Here is a 23,081-nt window from a genome sequence, read left to right on the forward strand (position 1 = left end):
AGAAGGAGGGCTTATGCCCAAAATGATGATTCTCCTGCTCCTTGGATGCTGACTGACCTACTGCACTTTTCCAGCAACACATTTTTCAGCTGTGATGTCCAGCAACTGCAGTCCTCACTTTCTCTTGAAATCCATCCTGACCTGGCGACTTCTCTATTTGGGATGCTGACAGTCTTATTTTTCGATCACTATACTCTTCAATTGCCCAAACCCACATTTTCAATGAGGTCATTGCCACTCTTTGCTAATTGGGTAAAGACAGAAGCAAGTTATCCATTTAGTACCTCTACCATATCCTTTGCTGCAGTGAGGAATTTACTCTGCTTGTTTCTTATGGGCTCCACTCAGTACTTGCCTCATTTTTTTTCAAATTATTGTTTTAGGAAGAGTTTACTGCTAGATGTAGTGCAGCCTACCATCCTTTCCTCATGCATCCTCTTAACTTATTCCAGTCTTAGTCTCTCTCCTGCATTTGAGATACACTTCCTGAATTCTATTACTATTACTATTCTGGTATCTATCATATCACTCCTTTCTCTTCTTTATTTTCTAAACAATATCCTTAGTCATCTTGTACTATAGCTTTGGATACCCTGTATTTATTTCTAATGAGTATTTACCTCACTTTGCATTCTAATCACATCTCTTTTGAATGACTCCCATTTTTCATCCATTGTTTTATCCACCTAAACGCATTTCAGATCAACCTGCTCCAGTTCAACTATTTGACCCCTAAAATCTGCCGTTTTCCAGTCTGGGACGTTAATACTTAACTGATTTTTCTCCTTTCAAACTTAATATTGAAACTTATATTTTGATGGATATTTCCAAAATGGTCCCTCATTCTGATCTGCTTGGTCTGCTTCATTTCCAAGACCAGATCCAGCACAGCTTCCTCCCTGGAAGCACTGAAAATGTACTATTCCAGAAAGTTCTGCTTCACGCATTGAAGGAACTTCTCTCCTTTTGTGCCTCATACTTTGCCTTTTCCTAGACTATCCCAGGGTAATTGAAATCACAAACTATCACAATCCTACTTGTCCTGCTGGTTTCCATAATCTGCCTGCAAATGCTCTCTTCTACTTCCTCCCCACTATTTGGAAGTCTATAATACATACGCAACAAAGGCAATGATCCCTTCTTGTTTTTCACCTCCAACCGTGCAGTTTCTCATTCAGGAACTGCATTATTATCTTTGACCAAGACTGCTATGCCTCCTTTTTTTTTTAACCACCCTATTTCTACTAAAAGAAACCCTTATAACCTGAGATGTTAAATATCCAGTCCTGTTCTGGCTTGAGCCATGTTTCTGTCAATGCTATTATGTCATAACCCTCTGGAGCAATTTCAACTTCCAGATTCCCAATTTTATTCATGATACTCTGCAAATGTACATGCATGCAATTTAACCCAGCCCTTATCTGTAACTGTCCATTGAGAAATGATCATTTCTTTGTTCACTGTCAAACTCAAGCCTTTACTCACCTTCTTATCCACATTCCCCATCTTCTTTCTTCTGTCTTTACTGGCACTTTCAAAACTAGGAGAAAGTGAGGACTGCAGATGCTGGAGAGTCAGAGTTGAAAAGTGTTGTGCTGAAAAATGCACAGCAGGTCAGGCAGCATCCGAGGAGCAGGAGAGTCAATGTTTTGGGCACAAGCTCGTCATCAGTCATCACAACTAGATCCATTAATCAACACCCCAATGCCTTACAAGTTTACATCCATCTCCACTAGACTATTTACTGTCTATGCCAGAAAAGTATTTCTACGGAATGGATCTGTTTTGCCATTTGGGTGGGATATATGGAGAGATGTTGAGGATTGTATCAGGGACATTGTAAGGAATGATTCTGTGATTATATCAGGAAATTGTTTGTCTCACCTGTGGGCCAGCCATCATAACCTCCCATGATTTTGCAGGATTGACGTTAATGGTAGGTGGTCTATCCAGTTGCATTCCTTTCCCTCCACATTGAAATAGTTATGCACAACTAACTAACTTGCCAGTCCATTTAGAATCAGAGAATTCCTACAGTCTGGAAACAAGCCCTTCAGCCCAAGTCCACACCGACCCTCCGAGGAGTAACCCATTCCCTTACTACTCTACATTTACTCTGAACACTATGTGCAATTCACCTAGCCTGCAATCTTTGGATTATGGGAGGAAACCCACACAGAAATGGGGAGAATGTGCAAGCTCCACACAATCAGTCGCACGAGGCTGGAATTGAACCTGGGTCCCTGGTGCTGTGAGGCAACAGTGCTAACCACTGAGCCACTGTGCCACCCCATACCAAAGGCATTTAAGAGTCAAGCACATCACAATGGGTCTGGGATCACATGTCGACCAGACCAGGGAATAATAGCAGCTTCTTTAGAAGGGAATTAGATTATCCATTTTTTAAAATAATAATAGTTTTGTGCTCATAATTTAACTCCAGCTTTATTGATCAAATTCAAATTCCTCATTTTGCTGTATTGGGAAAGAGGTCATGCAAATAATCTGCATTGCTTTCAATAGGAGATGAAAATGGAAGATGTGTAATGATTGACTGATACTCACGTGGTTTTATTTTGTCGATGAAAAGCCAAAGAACTATGAAAAGCCAATTATAGTGGTTGTCAAGATTATGATTCATGTTGAGTTTTGACTTTCAGGGCTTCACATTTTGAGCAATAATCTGCATGCATGACAACATTTCCTCAGAAAACCTCATTCTTCGCAGGATGTAATGTCATAACAGATACAGTCATGCAATAGTTCAATATTTGAACTTTGGTTGTCTGGTTATATAGTTTGTTGGGCTATCACCAAGTGATTCAAAATCCACAAATCAGAACACGTAAGTGCTGGTGGCACAAAGCTGTGGAGATCTTGCAATTGATGGAGGCTAGCTCTCTGTTCTGCTCAACTGTTCATAGCTGCTGAACACCAGCAGTAAAATTGCAAGGTGCAATTGCAGAGAGGCTGGAAGAGTTGAACTACAACAGCAATGGATTATTGTCACTGATAATTCCATGGTCAAATTATGACCACGGAAAGAATGACAACCTAGTTGTTTTTAAGCATGTCACTCCAGTCTTTCATGGATCTGTTGCCATAATCAGAATGACATATTTCTTATCAGTGACCTTATTACATGTCAATCAGCTTCATCAAGCTGCTCCCCTGTTGAGCCATCATAGTGATGAGAGAGAGGTGAGTGAAGATGCCGAAAGAGGCATGGAAATGGAATCTCCACGCAAAAGGGGACAATTGAAGGAATGTACAATGGTAGGCAACAAGGCCTATTAAATTACTTAATTAGGCAAGAAATGAAATTTAAATTTCCTGATAGCAGGTTGAAGTGCAGAGATAAAGTCAACAGCATGTTTGCAATGTGTTGAGCGTTACAACTATTTGTGCCTTGTAGACTTAAAGATTTCAATGAACCTGTTCAGACATGTTCTGACATTGGAATATGTGGAACTTAATACCCAGCCTTATGACCAAAAGGAGAGATCATACTTATAATGAACTTGTGTGCAATGAAATCTCATCAATATGAAATAATTTTTAGTACAGTCCTACTTTCAAGAGAAGGCCAATGGTGCACAGGAATCTCATGGCAAGAGTTTTCCAATTTTTAAAAATTCATTTGTGGGACATGGCCATTGCTGGCTGGCCAGCATTTTTTAAATTTCTTGTCCCTTGTTGCCCTTGAGATGGTAGCGGTGAGCTGTCTTAGAGTCATCGAGATGTACAGCATGATCCCTCTTGAATCTCTGCAGTCCGTACACTGCAGGTTTACCCACAATGCCCAGGGAGGGAATTCCAGGATTTTGACCCAGTGACACTGAAAAACAATGATATATTTCCACACCAGGATGGTGAAAAACAATTGTTTAAAGGGGGAATGCAATAGCTGGCTCTGTGCAGTTGTATATAAGGTCAGTAGTTTTATTTGTTTAACTCTAGGGCACAAGGAAGTAGAGCAGGAGTATGACTTTCATGATACTTGGGACTGGCAAGGGTCAGTCACCACCTCAAGAGTGGTTAGGAGGGATCTTGGAATGGGTCAGGGCATGGAGATGTGAAATGGCCAGCACCTGATATTGGAGTTTGATAAAGGGCAACAGTTAATCAATAATATAAAAGTAAGGGGTCTAGAGGGTATTTTCAGTCCCTGTCAGTTGAAAAGATTGCAATAGGTACTTGCAGCCCTTCTTTACTGCTGTCATGCCTTGCAGTTCTCCATTATTCGTCTCTTTCTCTAATTGGCTTAAGTACGAACATATTTCCACAGAGAATTGCCCCACCTAGCATGCTGCTATGAAGATATATGGTATAAACTAATTTATTAAAAGTCCTTTTCAAATGTGAACTAGTAAAAACACCTAAAAATATCAAAAGACTATTCAAAGGTTTCTAGGAAATTTCCCGACATTACTTTAAATTGCTTAGTAATCAAAGATGGAGTTTATCTAAATTAGCGAAATTTTGAAATGTGCAATTTGTTCAGGAAAATGTAGAAAGCCAACATGAAAAACATAATTTTAAGGTGAGGGATGCAAGGAAAGTGAAACCTGGAGTTCATGCACAAATCTTTGAACTTGTCAGGACAAGTCAATCAAATTGTTGAAAATGGTACACTTGATTTTTAGCATTATCAAACAAACAATGCTATGATGTCATGTCCGTCGAGAGCAACTTCTGCTTCTCAATCTCAAACTTTATTCATGATACTCTGCACATTTGCATGCATGCATGCAATTCAACCCAGCCCTATCTCTTACTGTCCATTGGGAAATGACTATTTCTTTGTTCACTGTCAAACTCAAGCCTTTACTTACCTTCTTATCCACATCCCCCATCTTCTTTCTTTTGCCTTCACTGGCACTTTCAAAACTAGGACAAAGTGAGGACTGCAGATCCTGGAGATTCAGGAGAGTCGAAAAGTGTGGCGCTAGAAAAAGCACATAGGTCAGGCAGTATCCAAGGAGCAGGAGAGTTGACTTTTCAGGCATAAGCCTTCATCAGTCATCAAAACGAGACCTATCAGTCACAACCCCATGGCTTACAAGTTTAAATCCATCCTCTTTCTATGGAGTTAGATTAAAATGGCGATTAGAATTAATCACCAACATAAAATGTGACACAGTGCCAGAGTATGGCTGAAAATAAGGAATATGACATTAATTGATGACACATATCGCCATGTTTAGGACCACACGTATTGCCATCCTTCATTCAAAGCTGACATTTCTCCCATGTGCCCCAGTTTTCACATTCTAATTGCAAGGGACTGTCCTCAAGCATTATATGCAGTGGCCTCCCACTGATGGTATTTCTTCCCAATTGTCAGCCAAATTGTTCAAGCAGAATAGTCAGCTTTCTGTCAAGGAGATTTCAGGAGAACTGTTCTCGTCTTGTCTTGGAGTGATAGAGCTGCTAACATACCTGGTTCCCTGACATCTAATTTTACCATTGTCTGGCAGGAGCTAGCTCCCCAAACATGACAAGCTCGCCCCACATCCAAATCCCCACTATGATTGTGAACATAACTTATGCAACAGCACCAGACACAGCCCCAAAACTGAAATTCCTGAGCCACCTAGCTTTCTGACTTTCCTGTCAGCCATTGCCCAAATACCACAGGACAGACAGAAATTGCTGTGCGATCCACTCTTCTACCACTGCAGAGACAGCTCCCTTCCCTTGCCCTAAGCTGCTTTTGGCAGACGCAGGCACTCTCCTTCCCCTTTGCTACACTGTGCCCCTCTGAATACAGACACTTTCCTACCCCTAAGCTATTTTCACTCCACCTTGCCCTGTAATGACAGGAATCCTCCTTCTTCTCGGTCATTTTCATTTAATTCTGCCCTGTGAACAAAGGGACTCTCCTTTCCTTAGCTGTGCAAATTGTACTTGGAGATCTTATACCATGACTCGATGCAAGTCATTTAATGCTATATCGTTACGATATGTGCATTTAAGAGGGATTTGTTCTGTCCTGTTTCTCTTGAAGAAGGGTGTTGTAGATCTGTTGCCTAGGTGAGTGCACCAAGAAAACGTTTTTTCAAGGTAGACAAAAGAAGCATGTGGAGTCAGGCTCACACAGACCCAGGATTTTAGTTGTTGAAATTTGCATTTTGGAGTGAAGCTGCTTGACAAAGCCCTCTGATGCTAGACTCATTCTTTATTTTTATCTTTCTCCTGGACTGGAGACAACACATCAGCAAATCTGTTTTGCTGAATTTGCGTTTTCCAAAGGGTGTGTATACGATTTGCTGCAATTTTGAACAGTTAATGAGTAGTAGTTCAGTAATATATTGTTTTGCTAAATATTTTGATAGAGTTAAAGTTGTACCAATGTTTTGTTGTTGATGGTGCTCTAAGCTGTGGTGTAAGAATAAAGTGTTTTGCTTAAAGCCTCGTAATGGGACCAATTGAATAGAATCTATCTCAAAACACGTGCCTTTAAATAAAAGTCTCCTTGATATATTTTGAGGGGATTTGGTCTAGTCTATAACAAACTGTGGCTGTTATCAGGATTAAAGTCTTGAATTCCAGGTCGGGTTTAGAATTATTGAACTCAACATCAGTGAGTAGTTTCTTTTCAAATCTTGCATTTGGTTGGGTTAAATAGGGTGTGCCTTGTGTAGTAATGGCTCTTTCAGAGGCTAAGCGTTTCCTGGGTGTGGAAGATGTCAGTTCAGGTGGTTTACAGAAGTTGACTAAGGCAAAGCTTTAGGAATTGGCAGACAAGCTGAATTGAGATTGTCTGGGCCCATGCGGAAAGGGGAGGTGATTGCAACAATAGTTCAGCATTTATAATTGCCAGGAAATATTTTAAATGAATCAGCTTGAATTAGAGGAGAAAGAAAAAGAGAAGCAAAAGCAAAACAGAGATAATTGCAGTGGACCAAAGAGCAAAGTAATTAAAATACGTTGAATCTGAAAAAGAAGTGAAACAGTTTGAATCATGATTGAAAGCAGAAGAAAGAGAAAAAAAGAGAACTTTTGAACTTTGGAAGTTGAAATTAAAATGTTAATCCAACATGAAATGGTAGAGATAAAGGTAAACATTGTAGTGACAACTACAGTGCTGAAGAGCAAACCCATTGTAGACAAAAGCCTGGTGGGGATCTGTTTAAATATATCCAAACTTTATATAGGTTCGTTAAGAAGGACATAGAAACTGTTTTCATTTCATTTGTAAAAGTGTCTAAACAAATGAAAAGGCCTCTGGCCATGTGGGTATTGTTGATTTGAACAAAACTGGTTGGTATAGATTTTGAAGTGTTTATATCAGATGAGGTATCTAGGGATAATGATAAAGTGAAAAAAGCCATTTAAATGTTTATGAATGAATGCCAGAAACCTACAGATAATATTTCAGGAGTCTAAGGCATGAACTGGCCAACATAGAGTTTGAAAGAATCAAACAAAGCAACTTTGGTAGATGGATAAGGGCATTGAAAATAGATCAGACATATGATGCTCTTAGAGACTTATTTTGGAGGAATTTAAAAATTCACTTCCTGAAGTTGTGAGAACTATGGAAGAGCAGAGCATTAAAACTACAAGATTAGCAGCTGAAATGGCAGATTGTATAAATTGGTTCAAGTTTGGCTTCTGACACCAATTTCAATATGAAGGATAGAAATTGAGGAATAGAGAAATCCTCAGGTGGGAAGGGAAAAGGAGCTGTCATTGAAGATGGTAATTTACCACGAGTAAAAAGAAACCTATGCGGTGTGGGGGAGAGGGGGTTGGAGTTGTAAAACACCTCAGGTGTTTCTCTAGGGCACATGAAGTCACAGTGTTGGTGGTTTTAAAAAAAAGCACTGGAAGACAGATTTCGGAAAACAGGATAAGCCAGCAGGTTTTCGAAAACTGGTAAAAGAAAGCACCAAGAAATGGACAGCCTGGTCAGGGATTGGTTGCCAGATCTCTTTAAAAATTTGATTGTTTGGATAAAATTTACCCCTGTGTACCAGGAGGAGCAGGTAAAGAAATTGAGAGTTTAAAAGATACAGGAGCAAATCAATCTTTTGTTGGTGAGAAATGAGACATGTAGTCCATAAGTAAGAATGATTTCCAGAAAAGGGGGTAATATGTGGAATTCATGGTGAGAAGAATAGTTTTCCATTATACAAGGTGAGACTGGAGAATCTGGTGAAAAGTGGTGAATTGGTGATTGGTTCCAGTAATACAGTTTATCCTCAGTCATGAAAAAGCTGAATCACAAGTGGGAGTAATGCTTACTATAGTTGAAAGACCAGTGGAAAATCAAGCAACGGTGGTGTTACTGGGTGTATATCTTGAGACTTTTCCCAACTGTGTGGTCACAAGGTTACAAAGCCACAGCTTGACATTGGAGGAGCAATCAGAGAGTAAAGATAAGAAAGTTGAAGTTCAATTATCAGAAACTATGTTTGATCAAATGATTGAGAACAGACAAAAACAGATGGAGGACAAAGTGGATATTTGAATTCAGAAATGTTGGCTGAACTACAACAGAAAGGTGAAAAACTGTATCAAAAAGAATACATAGAAGAATCGGACTGTATTGCAGAATGTTGCTATCTTGAAAATGAAGTCTTGATGAGGAAATAGAGATCATCATGTCATCAAGCGGATGAAAAGATTAGATTACTTACAGTGTGGAAACAGGCCCTTCGACCCAACAAGTCCACACTGACCCACCGAAGCGCAACCCACCCATACCCCTACATTTACTCTTTACCTAACACTACGGGTAATTTAGCATGACCAATTCACCTGACCTGCACATCTTTGTGCTGTAGGAGGAAACCGGAGCACTCGGAGGAAACCCACGCAGACACGGGGAGAATGTGCAAACTCCACACAGTCGGTCGCCTGAGGCGGGAATTGAACCTGGGTCTCTGGCGCTGTGAGGCAGCAGTGCTAACCACTATGCCATCGTGCCACCCATAAATTGAGAGGTGGGCAGAATTACATCACGTTGTATTACGTGGGTTTTAGAAAGGAGATTTTGAGGTAACATATGAGGTACCAACAGGAGGTCATTTGGGAGTAAGGGCAACTCAAACCAAAACACAAAGACATTTTTATTGGCTTAGACTGCATAAAAATGTGGTTGAAATTTGCCAGATTATATCACATGTAATAAAAAAACCTCAAGTGGTGATAAACCAGCACCATAATACTCATTCTTAAGAGACAATTGATTGTGTAGAACCACTCCCTGAAACAAAAGTTGGACATCAGTATTTGTTGACCATAATGGGTATGTCTATTAGATTTCCAAAGGCCATTCCAATACACAGTATCACAGCTAAAAGGATTGTGGAAGTTACTCAATTTTTCTTTACGAGATATGGACTACTCACAGAGATACAATCGGGTCCAGGATCAAATTTTACATCAAAGTTAATCAAGGAAATATGGATAGCTCAGGAATATTACATTCAAATCTATTAATATCATCCAGAATTTCAGGAAGCATTAGAACCATGGCATCAAACTTTAAAGACCAAGTTGAGGGCCAAGAGTCAAGACTATCCAAAGGATTGGGATAAAGAAATTCCATTTGTACTTTTTGCTGAATTCAGTCCATTTGAATTAGTTTTTGAGCATGAGGTGAGAGGATACTGAAATTAATTAAGGAGAAATTGGTAAGTCAGTTCAGAGACTGCATATTTAGACTATGTGTCAAATTTTAGGAAGATGCTAGACTACATTTAAAAGTTGTACAGCATGTGATATAATAGGAAACAGACAAGATATCATGAAGTCATAGAGATATACAGCACGGAAACAGACCCTTTGGACCAGATATCCCAACCCAATCTAGTCCCACCTGCCAGCACTTGGCCCATATCCCTTCAAACCCTTCCTATTCATATACCCATCCAAATGCCTTTTAAATGTTGCAATTGTACCAGCCTCCACCACATCCTCTGGCAGCTCATTCCATACATGTACCACCCTCTGCATGAAAAACTTGCCCCTTAGGTCTCTTTTATATCTTTCCCCTCTCATCCTAAACCTATGCCCTCTAGTTCTGGACTCCCCAATTCCCGGAAAAGACTTTTGTCTGTTTATCCTATCCATGCCCTTCATAATTTTGTAACCCTCTATAACGTCACCCATCAGCCTCTGACACTCTAGAGAAAACAGCCTCAGCCTGTTCAGCCTCTCCCTATAGCTCAAATCCTCCAACGCTGGCAACATCTTTGTAAATCTTTTCTAAAACATTTCAAGTTTCACAACATCTTTCTGATAGGAAGGAGACCAGAATTGCACGCAATATTCCAACAGTGGCCTAACCAATGTCCTGCACAGCCGCAACATGACCTCCCAACTCCTGTACTCAATACTCTGACCAATAAAGGAAAGCATACCAAACGCTTTCTTCACTATCCTATCTACCTGCAACTCCACTTTCAAGGAGCTATGAACCTGCACTCCAAGGTCTCTTTGTTCAGCAACACTCCCTAGGACCTTACCATTAAGTGTATAAGTCCTGCTAAGATTTGCTTTCCCAAAATGCAGCACCTCGCATTTATCTGAATTAATCTCCATCTGCCACTTCTCAGCCCATTGGCCCATCTGGTCCTGATCCTGTTCTAATCCGAGGTAACCCTCTTTGCTGTCCACTACACCTCCAATTTTGGTGTCATCTGCAAACTTACTAATTATACCTCTTATGCTCACATCCAAATAATTTATATAAATGATGAAAACTAGTAGACCCAGCACCAATCCTTGTGGTACTCCATTGGTCACAGGCCTCAAGTGTGAAAAACAAACCTCCACCACCACCCTCTGTCTTCTATCTTTGAGCCAGTTCTGTATCCAAATGGCGAGTTCTCTCTGTATTCCATGAGATCTAACCTTGATAACCAGTCTCCCATGGGAACCTTGTCAAACGCCTTACTGAAGTCCATATAGATCACATCTACTGTTCTGCTCTCATCAATCTTCTTTGTTACTTCTTCAAAAAATTCAATCAAGTTTGTGAGACATGATTTCCCACGCACAAAGCCATGTTGACTATCCCAAATCAGTCCTTGCCTTTCCAAATACATGTACATCCTATCCCTCAGTATTCCCTCCAACAACTTGCCCACCACTGAGGTCAGACTCACCGGTCTATAGTTCCCTGGTTTATCTTTACTGTCCTTCTTAAACAGTGGCACCATATTTGCCAATCAAAAATGCATAACTTTGCTAGTGGAGATAAAGTGTTAGTGTTGCTATCAGTGGTAGGTGAACTTTACAGGTAAGTTTTAGTGGGCTTTATCAAATCAAAAGGAAATTGAGTGACGTGAATTATTTGATATAAATGCCAGCTGGAAGGAAAACTCACTGAGTGTGTCAAAGGGACCATGCTCAAACGTCAATTGATAGGGAAGGAAAGCAAAATAATGCTAGTTACAACATGGAATGAAGAACCATATCCAGATGATTCTGAATTTACCATTCCTCAAATTAAATTGGACAATAACAAAGTTCTCAAAAATTAGGATAAATTACTGAGTTACCTTCCAGAAGAAAATCAAAATGACCTGAAAGTGTTCACACAATTAGTTGGACACACATGTGACAATAAGCTGGGAAGTACTAAATTGACTATCCATGATGTAAATATATGAAATGCTGTTCCAATTAAGCAACATCCATATAGCTTTAACTCTCTAAAATTGGCACAGTCCAAAAAGAGATTGAAAGCATGCTCAGAGAGCATGCTCCCTCCCTCATTCCCCTGCAACCGCAAGAAATGCAAAACTTGCGCCCACACCTCCCCCCTTACTTCCCTCCAAGGCCCCAAGGGATCCTTCCATATCCGCCACAAATTCACCTGCACCTCCACACACATCATTTACTGCATCCGTTGCACCCGATGTGGCCTCCTCTATATTGGAGAGACAGGCCGCCTACTTGTGGAATGTTTCAGAGAACACCTCTAGAACACCAGACCAACCAACCCAACCACCCGTGGCTCAACACTTAAACTCCCCCTCCCACTCCACCAAGGACATGCAGGTCCTTGGTCTCCTCCATCGCCAGACCATAGCAACACGACAGCTGGAGGAAGAGCGCCTCATCTTCTGCCTAGAAACCGTCCAACCACAAGGGAAGAATTCAGATTTCTCCAGTTTGCTCATTTCCTCTCCCCCCCACCCTGTCTCAGTCAAATCCCTCAAACTCAGCACCACCTTCCTAACCTGCAATCTTCTTCCTGACCTCTCCGCCCCCACCCCAACTCCAACCTATCACCGTTACCTTGACCTCCTTCGACCTATTGCATTTCCAATGCCCCTCCCCCAAGTCCCTCCTCCCTACCTTTTATCTTAGCCTGCTGGACACACTTTCCTCATTCCTGAAGAAGGGCTCATGCCCGAAACGTCGACTTTCCTGCTCCTTGGATGCTGCCTGACCAGAATGGAGCAGAATCCCTACTGTAAGGGGATTTGACCTAATATGTCCACACCAACCCTCCAAAAACCATCCCACCTAATTAACTGCGCACTCCCATCCCATGACTAATCCACTTAATCTACACATCCCCTGGACATTATGGGACAATTTAGCATGGCCAATCCACCCAATCTGCACATCTTTGGACTGTGGGAGGAAGCCGAAGCATCTGGAGGAAACCCATGCAGACACAGGGAGAATGCGCAAATTCCACACAGTCACCTGAGTCTGGAAACAAACCCAGGTCCCTGGCTATGAGGCAGCAGTGCTAGCCACTGTGCCGCCCCAACAATACTGTGTGAACTATCGTAAAGTCAATGCAGTTCCAAAATCCAAATCATATCCTATTTATTGTTTGGAAGACTACATTGAAAAGTTGGAACAAGCAACTTATATTTCTAAGACGGACTTATTCAGAGGATACCGGCACATACATTTAGCTGAAACAGCAAAGGAAATTTCGGCTGTCATGACACTGAATGGACGTTACCAGTTTGTAATGTAACGTCATGTAATTTAGTATGAAGAATGTCAGCCACATTTCAAAGAAATTAACAATAAAGTCATTTCGGGATTACCCAATTGTGTAGTGTACATTGACGATCTAGTGGTTTTTAGTCATACATAGAAGGAACAGCGAACATCGAGCAGAATTGTTCAATCGACTTCAGGAAGCAGGCTTGGTGATAAACCTGGCTAACAGTGAGTTCACAAAAACCCAAATCACGTTCCTAGGCTTTAGCATTGGACATGGTCAGTTCGTCCCATGGAATGCAAAAGCAAAGGTTATAGAACATAGAACAATACAGCGCAGAACAGGCCTTTGGCCCTTGATGTTGCGCCAACCTGTGAACTATTCTCAGCTCGTCCCCCTACACTATCCCATCATCATTCATGTGCTTATCCAAGGATTGTTTAAATCTCCCTAATGTGGTTCAGTTGACTACATTGGCAGGTAGGGCATTCCATGCCCATACCAATCTCTGAGTAAAGAACCTGCCTTATTGGGGGATTTCCCATACTATCAACTAAGAGGGAAGTACTACAATTCCTGAGAGTAAGTTTTTTTAATTGAAAATACGTATCGAGTTTCAGCAATGTGATTGCTCCACTGACAGATCTATTGGAGAAGTGCAGAAAATTTCAATGCATAGCAGAAGTGTCAGAAGGCATTTGACAGCTTTAAAGTGTTAACAAAAACTAATTTCAAAGGTCTTCAAGGTGATGCAAGTGATATGGGTGTCAGTGCTGTATTCCACAAGATCATGAGCAGACATAAGGTCCAATTGGGTATTTCTCCTTAAAACTGAATATTCATCAAAAGATATATCCCATCATTAAGAAAGAGATCATGAGTTTGGTGATGGTGTTGCAACATTTCAGTATTTGTTGCTAGTAATGTATCTGAGACAATTGTGTACACGGATCATAACGCTTTAAGATTCTGGAAAAAAAAGGATAAAAATAACAGACTGTTCAGATGGAGTTTATTTTTACAGTCATTCAATTTGATAAGTATACATGGCAATACAAGAGAACATAATTGCTGACATGTTTTTGTGACTATGACGAAGGAAAACGGAAGTGTTTGTTGGCAAGAAAAAGGCAAAATGGACTTCAGTATTGCTTAGGCTTGCACACACAGATATATAACATACTAATAAATGAGACTAAACTCTTTGAAAATGAAGCCATCCTTGTATATTGATTTTTTTTAAGGGACAAGTATGATGAAATGTGCCTTTAAGAAGGAACTGTTCTTGTTTTTCCTGAAGAGAAGTATGTAATTCTGGTGCAGAACTGTCTGCTCCATGGAAAGCTGAGTAATGAGCTTTGTGTTTTTAAAAAATGTGGTCAAAAGAAGCATGAATGTGTGGAATCAAGCTCACACAAACCCGGTGTTTTAATTTTGCTTTCAATTGTTGAAATTGGAGTTTTGGAGTGAAGTTGCTAGATGCAGCCTTCTCTGATGATTGACTCATTCTTTTGTTTTTTCTTCTCTTTCTCCTAGACTAAAGACAGCACATCAACAAATCTGTTTGCTGATTTTGCCTTTGAGAAGGCTGTGTTTATAGTTTGTTGAAATATTGGAACAGTTGCAATATTGGAACAGTTGCAATATTGTGCCAGTTTTTTTGGCTTGTTTGAACTGCAGTATAATAACAAAGTGTATTTTGCTTAAAGCCTAGTAGTGTTACCAATTGAATTGCATCTGGTATGCAGCATCTCACACTTGCCTTTAAATAAGATAACAGTTATGGGTCTAGGTTATCTCGATAGATTTTTTCAAAGGGTTTGGTCTGTACCCTAATAATATTGCAATAAGGACAAAGCAGCTGGTACCTAATCCTACACACCTCTCTTATGCAGTCATGTGTCTGAAGGAGTTGATTTCTCAATTAAGGAAATGGAAGCAAGCACTGGATTATGGTGAGGTGTAATTTTTTTGAAGAGTTGCAAACACAATCTCAATAGCTATCGGTAGTAATGTTCATCTGTCTTTTAAGATCAAGTGCTTATCCTGCCAGCAATTATTTAATGTTTGACTCACATCCAATTCAGATCACCCACTCACCACTCTTCTCATCTCTTCCAGGACTGGAAGATTCTACCCTTGGACTTTCACAAGTAGGTTCGAAGCATTTGCAAAATATGACATTTAAGTGGAGAGTTATGTGTATGGGCAAACTGACACAACAATAATGAAAGCCATTCAGCTGAGAAGAGTGAAAGGAATATGACAGTGATAGTGATAGAGAACAGTGTGGCAAGGGAAACAGATAACATTCTCTGCAGCCACAACCCGTAGATCTAAGGTTGTGTTGCTTGATCATTGTCATAGCTGAAGAGATTTCCTTGCAGCTGCAGATGGGGATGGGTAAAATCCAGTTCTTCTGGTCCACATTGATTCCTACCTATGATGTCACAAAACTAGAAATGATGTTCTGCTGAGATAGTTTGAAGAGTTAGAGTTCAAATTAAAATGCAGAATTTCAAAATATAATCTCTGACTTGTTATCTGAACTATTACCATAGCACGGAGTCACTGGATTAGAATTTGTATATATGTGACTCAAAGGGTGGTATGGAAAGTATTGGTTTTTATTCATAGGACACAGCTGAAGATGTGTTGCTGATTAAAGCACAGCAGGTTAGGCAGCATCCAAGGAACAGGAAATTCGACGTTTCGGGCCAGAACCCTTCATCAGGGTTAAAAACCTCTCCCACAGACAGCTCACAGACATGGAAAGAACTATACTGGCCAAGGGACTCAACTACAACCACAGCGATGCCAAGACAGCAGACTTCCTAGCAGCACTAGAATGCACACTCAGGAACAATGGACTGACAGAGGAGACACAACAAACAGTGAGACAAACGGTCATACCTATGATGATAAGAAAAAGACAAACACATAACCTCAACACCAAGGAGAGGGAAGCACTGAAAGCACTAAGAAACGATAAGAACATAATCATACTACCAGCAGATAAAGGCAGAATGACGGTCATCCTAGATAAATCAGATTACATCAAAAAAGCACAACAACTACTCGCAGATACCAACACCTACCAAATGAAGGATTCTGACCCCACACCACAACTCACCAATAGAATAAATAACACACTAAGGAATCTACAAAAAAACGGACAGATAACCAAAGCTGACCTACAAAGAATGAAACCGGAAAGCAACAATACCCCCAGATTCTATGGACTACCCAAAGTACACAAACCAGACATCCCACTCAGACCCATAGTATCACTACCAGGGACACCAGCATACAAACTGGCCAAAGAACTACAACAGAAACTGAAACACCTGGTCAGCGGATCCAAACACTCCATACAATCAACACAGGAATTCTTGGACATCATCAGGAATACACACATTGACAAAGAAGAAACCATGATCTCATTCGACGTGACGGCACTGTTCACTTCGATTGACAAAACCCTAGCCAGAGAAACAATAGCCAACCTACTGGACATACAGAACAGAAAACAGGAGGCGGAACCTATCAACAAAGACAGCATACTTAAACTACTGGACTTGTGCCTCACTACACACTTTACATTCAACAATCAGATATACGAACAAATCAACGGAACACCCATGGGATCACCAATCTCGGGACTCATAGCAGAGGCAGTTATGCAAAGGTTAGAACAAACAGCCCTACCACAAATTCAACCCAAACTCTGGGTCAGATATGTCGATGACACGTTTGTAATCATCAAAAACACGGAAATAGAAAAAACACACCGGATCATCAACGCCACACTCACAGGAATCCGATTCACGAGAGAAGAAGAAAAGGATAGCCAACTCCCATTCCTAGACGTGATAGTACAGAGAACACCGAACGGAGAATTCACCACAAGGGTACACAGGAAAACAACACACACAGACCAAGTCCTAAACTATGAAAGTAACCACCCCAACACACACAAACGAAGCTGCATCAGGACACTATTGAAAAGAGCCACAACACACTGCAGTACACCAGAACTGCAAAAAGAGGAAGAGGAACACCTATACAAGGTATTCGCCAAAAACGGATACCTGCGCAACTTTATCAACAGATGCCTAAGAGACAGACCACGGAACGAGGACATGCCACAACCAAAAGGACTAGCCACACTACCATACATCAGGAGCGTTTCAGAACTGACAGCCAGACTACTGCGACCCTTAGGACTCATAACGGCACACAAACCAGCAGCCACGCTCAGACAACAACTCACTAGAACAAAGGACCCGATACCCAACATGAGCAAAACTAATGTAGTTTACAAAATACCATGCAAGGACTGCACACAACACTATATAGGACAAACAGGAAGACAGCTAACAATCCGCATACATAAACATCAACTAGCCACGAAACGACACGACCAGCTATCCCTAGTAGCCACACACGCAGACAACAAGCAACATGAATTCAACTGGGAAAACACTACTATCATAGGGCAAGCCAGACAGAGAACAGCCAGGGAATTCCTAGAGGCATGGCATTCATCCACAAACTCCATCAACAAACACATCGACCTGGACCCAATATACCAACCACTACAGCGGACAGCTGAAACTGACACCCGGAAGCGGCAAGGACAGACCACTATAAATACCGGAAGAAACATCAAGGAAGCGCTTCGCAGGAGGCTCCAGAGCACTGATGATGTCGCCTAGCCAGGGGACGAAACGTTTGCAACAAGAACTTCCAGCTCGGCGAACAGAACCACAACAACGAGCACCCGAGCTACAAATCTTCGCACAAACCTTGAGTGCTTTAACCAGCAACACATCTTCAGCTCTGATCTCCAGCATCTGCAGACCTCACTTTTTATTCATAGGACACAGCCAACAATACTGCTCACTTGTCTACAATTGCTGCTGGCGTAATACTTTTTCTCATTCTTGTATTTAAATTCATCCATTTCCTCTTCATGTCCAAATTTTTGTAACATTGTAGAATTCTACAGTATTCCAGGAATTCTACATTCTTCCATTTCTGGCATCTTGTACATCACAATTTTCTTTGTTCCGCCACTGCCTGTTGTGCCTTCAGTTGCCTGGTCCATAATTTTAGAATTTCCTCATTAAACTTATACACCTACATTTTCTCCTTTAATATTATCTTTAAACCTATTTATTCTAATATCTTAGGTGGCTCAATATCAAATTTTATCAGGCAATCCTGCTGTGAAGAGCCTTGTGAAGTCACTATGTCACAAGCAATTTTCAACCATAAACATCATTGAGTATCAATGTCTGATTATCTGGGAAAAACAGAATGGTTGTGAACAATGTGCAATCTGTTAACTTCCACACCTGGCCTTTATATGGAAAGAGGTAGGTGATGAAGCAGTTAGAAGATATTTGGGTTTAGGATGATATTTTCAGCAACCCCTGAACAATGTCTGGATTTGATTTGCCTCTAGTAACTGTATCCAAAGAATGAAATAAAGAAAACGTACACTTAATATGGCAGGCTTGTGAAACTGCTTAGCTATGTCTGTAACCTACTGTTTTCACTGTTAAAAATACAGATTTAGAACAGAGAATAGTTCAGCACAATACAGGCCCTTCAGCCCACGATGTGCCAAGCATTTATCTAAATCTAAGATCTACGTAATCGACACACCCCTCAATTTACTGCTGTCCATGTACCTGTCCAGCAGTGCTTAAATGTCCCTCATATTTCTGACTCTGTATAACTGCTGGCAGTGCATTCCATGCACCCACCTCTCTCTGCATAAAGAATCTACCTCTGACATCTCCCCCATAACTTCCTCCAATCACCTTAAAATTATGACCCCTCGTGACAGCCATTTCTGCCCTGGGGAAAAGTCTCTGGCTATCTACTCTACCTATGCTTCTCATTACGGTGTACACCTCCAGCAAGTCACCTCTCTTCCTTCTTCTCTCCAGTATGAAAAATCCAAGCTCACACAATCTCTCTTCATAAGACAAGCCCTCCAATCCAGGCAGCACTCTGGTAAATCTCACTCTAAAGCATCTACATCCTTTCTATAATGAGGCAAGCAGAACTGGACACAATATTCCAAGTGTAATCTAACCAGGGTTTTATACAACTGCAGCAAAACCTCGGGGCTCTTAAACTCAATCCCCCACTAATGAAAGCCAAAATGCCAAATGCCTTGTTAACAACCCTATCAACGTGGGTGGCAACTTTGAGGAATTTGTTATGTCATCTTATTTACAAGTATTAATGGTCTGCCACCACATATTCTTTTACTTTCATTGAGATTTTAGCAATTGACTGGATGCTGATGGAGAAGTAAAAGATATATTTGATTATGAATCAGCAGATTACTGTTTTCCTTCTACTGATGCCTCATATGTTTCAAGGATGAACACTTTTGAACTACCGTCGCACTTGAGACAGTGATACTGCTACATAACACAATAGAGGATGTATCTACTGTTAACTTATGAGTATTAATGTATGGCTAAGGTTTTATTTTGTGTATTTAAAATTTTCAACGTCTTACTGCTACAAAAGCATATGTAATAAAACAAAAATTCTGTACTGTCATTTAAGACAATGGTCATGTTACTAATCATACAAATTTTAGCTATGGCACAAATTACATTTAGTAATAATTATGTAAACATTAAATAGAATCAGTTACATCTTTTCCTCTTCAGAGACAGTTAAGTCATATCTATTATTTCTTATGTTACCAACAAGTAATCATATATACCATTCATAGAAAAATAGCTCAAATGTAAACTTATAGGACAAGTTTTCAATCTCATTTTGTCGAAAGAAAAAAAAAATCAGTGACCCTAGATAAGTACAAATTAAGATTACAACATATAATCTAAATTAACAAATGCAAGTTATAGTTTACATTAGATACTTGGTAAGTACTGGCAATGCAAATACTTTAATTAAATTCCAATGAAATTTGAATTCAATGAAAAGACTGCAATTGCAAAAGCTAAAAGAGAACATAGTTTTTGGCAGAATTAGCACAGACTGATGCCCAGAACTACCATTCAATAATCTTTTATAAGCTTATGTTTTGAGATCACTGCAATTGGTGAAAATTTATTGCAGAATATTCACTATGTATGAATTAAGTAAGAGGTCCAGGTACTTACAATGGAAGTATCCATAATATAATCAATATATTGGTAAAGATCAAATAGATGTTTAGCTTTATTGAGTTCTACTTAAAATAGACCATTTGCTCAAAAAAATTACATAATGCAGAACTGTGATCTATCACTACATATTTGTTTCTGTCACTTCTTCTGTATTCTTGAAAGTATTCTGAATGATATTTTAAGGCCATTGAGCGATTACTTCCAACATAGTTGTTCATTAGGAAATGTATGGGCTTGAGCAGCTTGATTTTTGTACAGAACGTGTCCTTCCACTGATTTGCACTGTATTTCTTGGAATGGCGACCTAAATGGAAATAAGCTTTAAGTAACATTCCAGTAAAACAATATTTTTGTGAATATGTACAACAGGTATGCTCATTGAAATAATAATTCATATTTTTATGATGTCTTTAGTGTAAACAATGTTTCACAAACAGGCCTAAGGAAAATAAATGTCGAGCAAGGACATAAGATGAAGAAATTTTCATAAATTTTGGTTGAACAGAGATGAGTCTTGACAAGGTTTTCAAAGATGCTGCTGAGTTTTATAATCCTTTGGCTAAGTGTAATTTTTGTCCAGTTTCATACAGGATTCCTCTCCATGTAGCCTAGCAAGACTTTTCATGCTATTGTCCCAAGCTCACCTTATTAACTACTACCCTGAACATATAGTGCCCCCTTGTCCAATTCTAGCCAAATTCTTCCACATGCCGCATCCTGAAGAGTATGCCATTGCCCAGATATCTTGAAGTGGACCTTGTATTCCTGTCACTGGTGCCTTCTTTAAAAGGCCATTGCATACCAAGACAGTACTGTCAGTCTGAAACTACCCTGCATGGTATATGACATTTGTCTGAACATGGCAGACAAGACGAAATTGGTGACCAACGTTGTGGACAAAGACATGGAGGTCCTGGTGGATGGGTGTTGCAGAGGACAGACATTCTCTTCCTCCAGGATTGGTAGATGAGGTCATGACAGCAGAACTTGCCAGCTGGTCTGCAGTTGCCTATCCAAATCAGTGAGGTCTCAGCTGTCTGGAGAAATGCCCAGCAGTGTCAGAGGAAGGCAAATGACCATCTATGATACCTCACCTTTAATAAATCTCTGCTACTACATCCAGCTCACAATAAGGGTCATATTCTATCACTCTCACTATTGCATGAACCATCTTCTCTCACTTACACTCAACCATTCAATGTACCCCACACTATTAACTCTGCAGTATCTCTTTGCTGCCTAGTCAATTGATCGGGATACCTCACCAATTTTCTTTCACCTGATCCAGAATTAAAAGCTGCACTATCCTTCGTCATCACCCTTTCTCTCAATCCAGCAGAAAACACAACAGGGCAAAAAGAGCCAAGACAAGACATGGGCTGGGTGAAATTTGGCTCCTCACCCCTTATAAGGACACGATTCTGATCCTGACTTTCCCAAGCAGCTGATTGACTGTAACCAGGCCCATAGTTTAGAGCACTGGATATTTAACAAACTGATATCAATATTTTGAAATAGGTAGCAAAAGATTGTCAAAGATTTGCAAGCACTTTAATGTAAATCTGCAGTTTAGCACAAATATCAATTTCTACCTTTCACTTCTGGATCCCTTCCTCATTCAGAAGCCAACCCCTTACTGATGAAGAACCAAGCTCTATTTTGTTTGTTTAAAACAAAAACAGCTCTTCCTTTTCATTAAAAAAAAATCCACCATCAAATTATCCAAATAATTATTTATCAAAGAATGAATAACAAGCACTACCAATCATGGGAAATGTTTGATCAGAGTCTCTAGTAACCAAGACTAATTGGAACATGCTTTGAATTTCACACCCTTTTACCTACAGGTAGGAAGACTATCACAAAGCCAAAGGTACACACTCTTAAGAATCCACCTCTTTGATTTTTTAAAAAATCAAACAGTTCTTACATGTGGTGACACACCTCTACAGCAGGTGGGACCATGAATCTAGAACTCCTGGCTCAAAGATAAGGACACTATTATTGCATCATGGTAGGACCCTGGGAGCACTAGGGATCAGAAGGACCTTGATGGGCATGTCACTAGTCCCTTAAAATATCAGAACAGATGGATGAAGTACCTAAGAAGGCATATAGTAAACTTGCCTTGTAAGAGCAAGGAGGATATGGGTCTGAACTATATGAAACATTGATTAGGCCACACTAGAGTATTGCATGCAGTTCTGAAATCTACATTATAGGAGGGATGAGGTTGCACTGTAGAGGGTACAGAGAAAATTTACCAGGATGTTGCCTGAGTTGGAGAGTTTTAATTCTGAAGAGATATTGGATAGATTGGGATTGTTTACATTAGACCACAGGAGGTTGAGAGGGGACATAAATGAAATGTATAAAATTATGAGGGGCAGGAAGAAACTCTTCCCCCTTATGGAGGGATTAATGATCGGGGGAATAGATTTAAGAGGAAGAGGCAGAAAGTTTAGAGGATATGTATGTAAAAACATTTTGCTCCTCTGCTGGAGATCATGCTGGATTTCAGAATCCAGCAGCACAATCTTCGGAAAGACAAGTGAACTTCCATGACATGAACAGTTATTAAAAGCGTTCACATCAGAAAAGCCAGACCTTTGAGAGTAATGAATTGTAATCTCTTGTAGCAGATACATGATCTCAATAAGATGTGGTGAGCCACAATATTATGAGCATCAGAGTAATGGGGATAGTTTCTGAGAAAACTGTGAAATCTGTCTTGACCACATAACTACTTGATGTGTTGTCTGGGGTTTTTGACCAGTTTGCTTCTTACCCATATTTACCTCATGTGAATTCCAGCTGTTTTTGTACAAGTTGTTTATATATTGCAGATTGTATGAGCATCCTAACTTGGTACAGAAATGCAAATTTGTTCACAACAGTGGAATCTTATGGCTCTTCTCTTACTAAGTACCTGGGATCTCAAATGTTGCACCAAACAAATTGCTGCTCCCGAGCCAGATTACAAC

General features: G+C 40.2%; 1 protein-coding gene across 7 annotated transcripts in view; it reads right to left on the minus strand.

Moving 5' to 3' along the window:
- Positions 1–19,864: 19,864 nt before the first annotated feature.
- The window catches only part of cobl (cordon-bleu WH2 repeat protein), a 352,002-nt gene continuing 348,785 nt past the window's right edge, over positions 19,865–23,081 (minus strand). For 6 of the 7 annotated variants that reach the window (XM_060824844.1, XM_060824845.1, XM_060824841.1 and 3 more), the window contains one exon: positions 19,865–20,401. In XM_060824844.1, the coding sequence (XP_060680827.1) occupies positions 20,315–20,401 (87 nt within the window). In that variant the 3' untranslated portion in view covers positions 19,865–20,314. The remainder of the gene's footprint in view (positions 20,402–23,081) is intronic. The other variant, XR_009644700.1, reaches the window with a different exon arrangement.

Source organism: Hemiscyllium ocellatum, chromosome 5 (genome assembly GCF_020745735.1).
Source record: "Hemiscyllium ocellatum isolate sHemOce1 chromosome 5, sHemOce1.pat.X.cur, whole genome shotgun sequence".
In the NCBI taxonomy this organism is placed as follows: Eukaryota; Metazoa; Chordata; class Chondrichthyes; order Orectolobiformes; family Hemiscylliidae; genus Hemiscyllium; species Hemiscyllium ocellatum.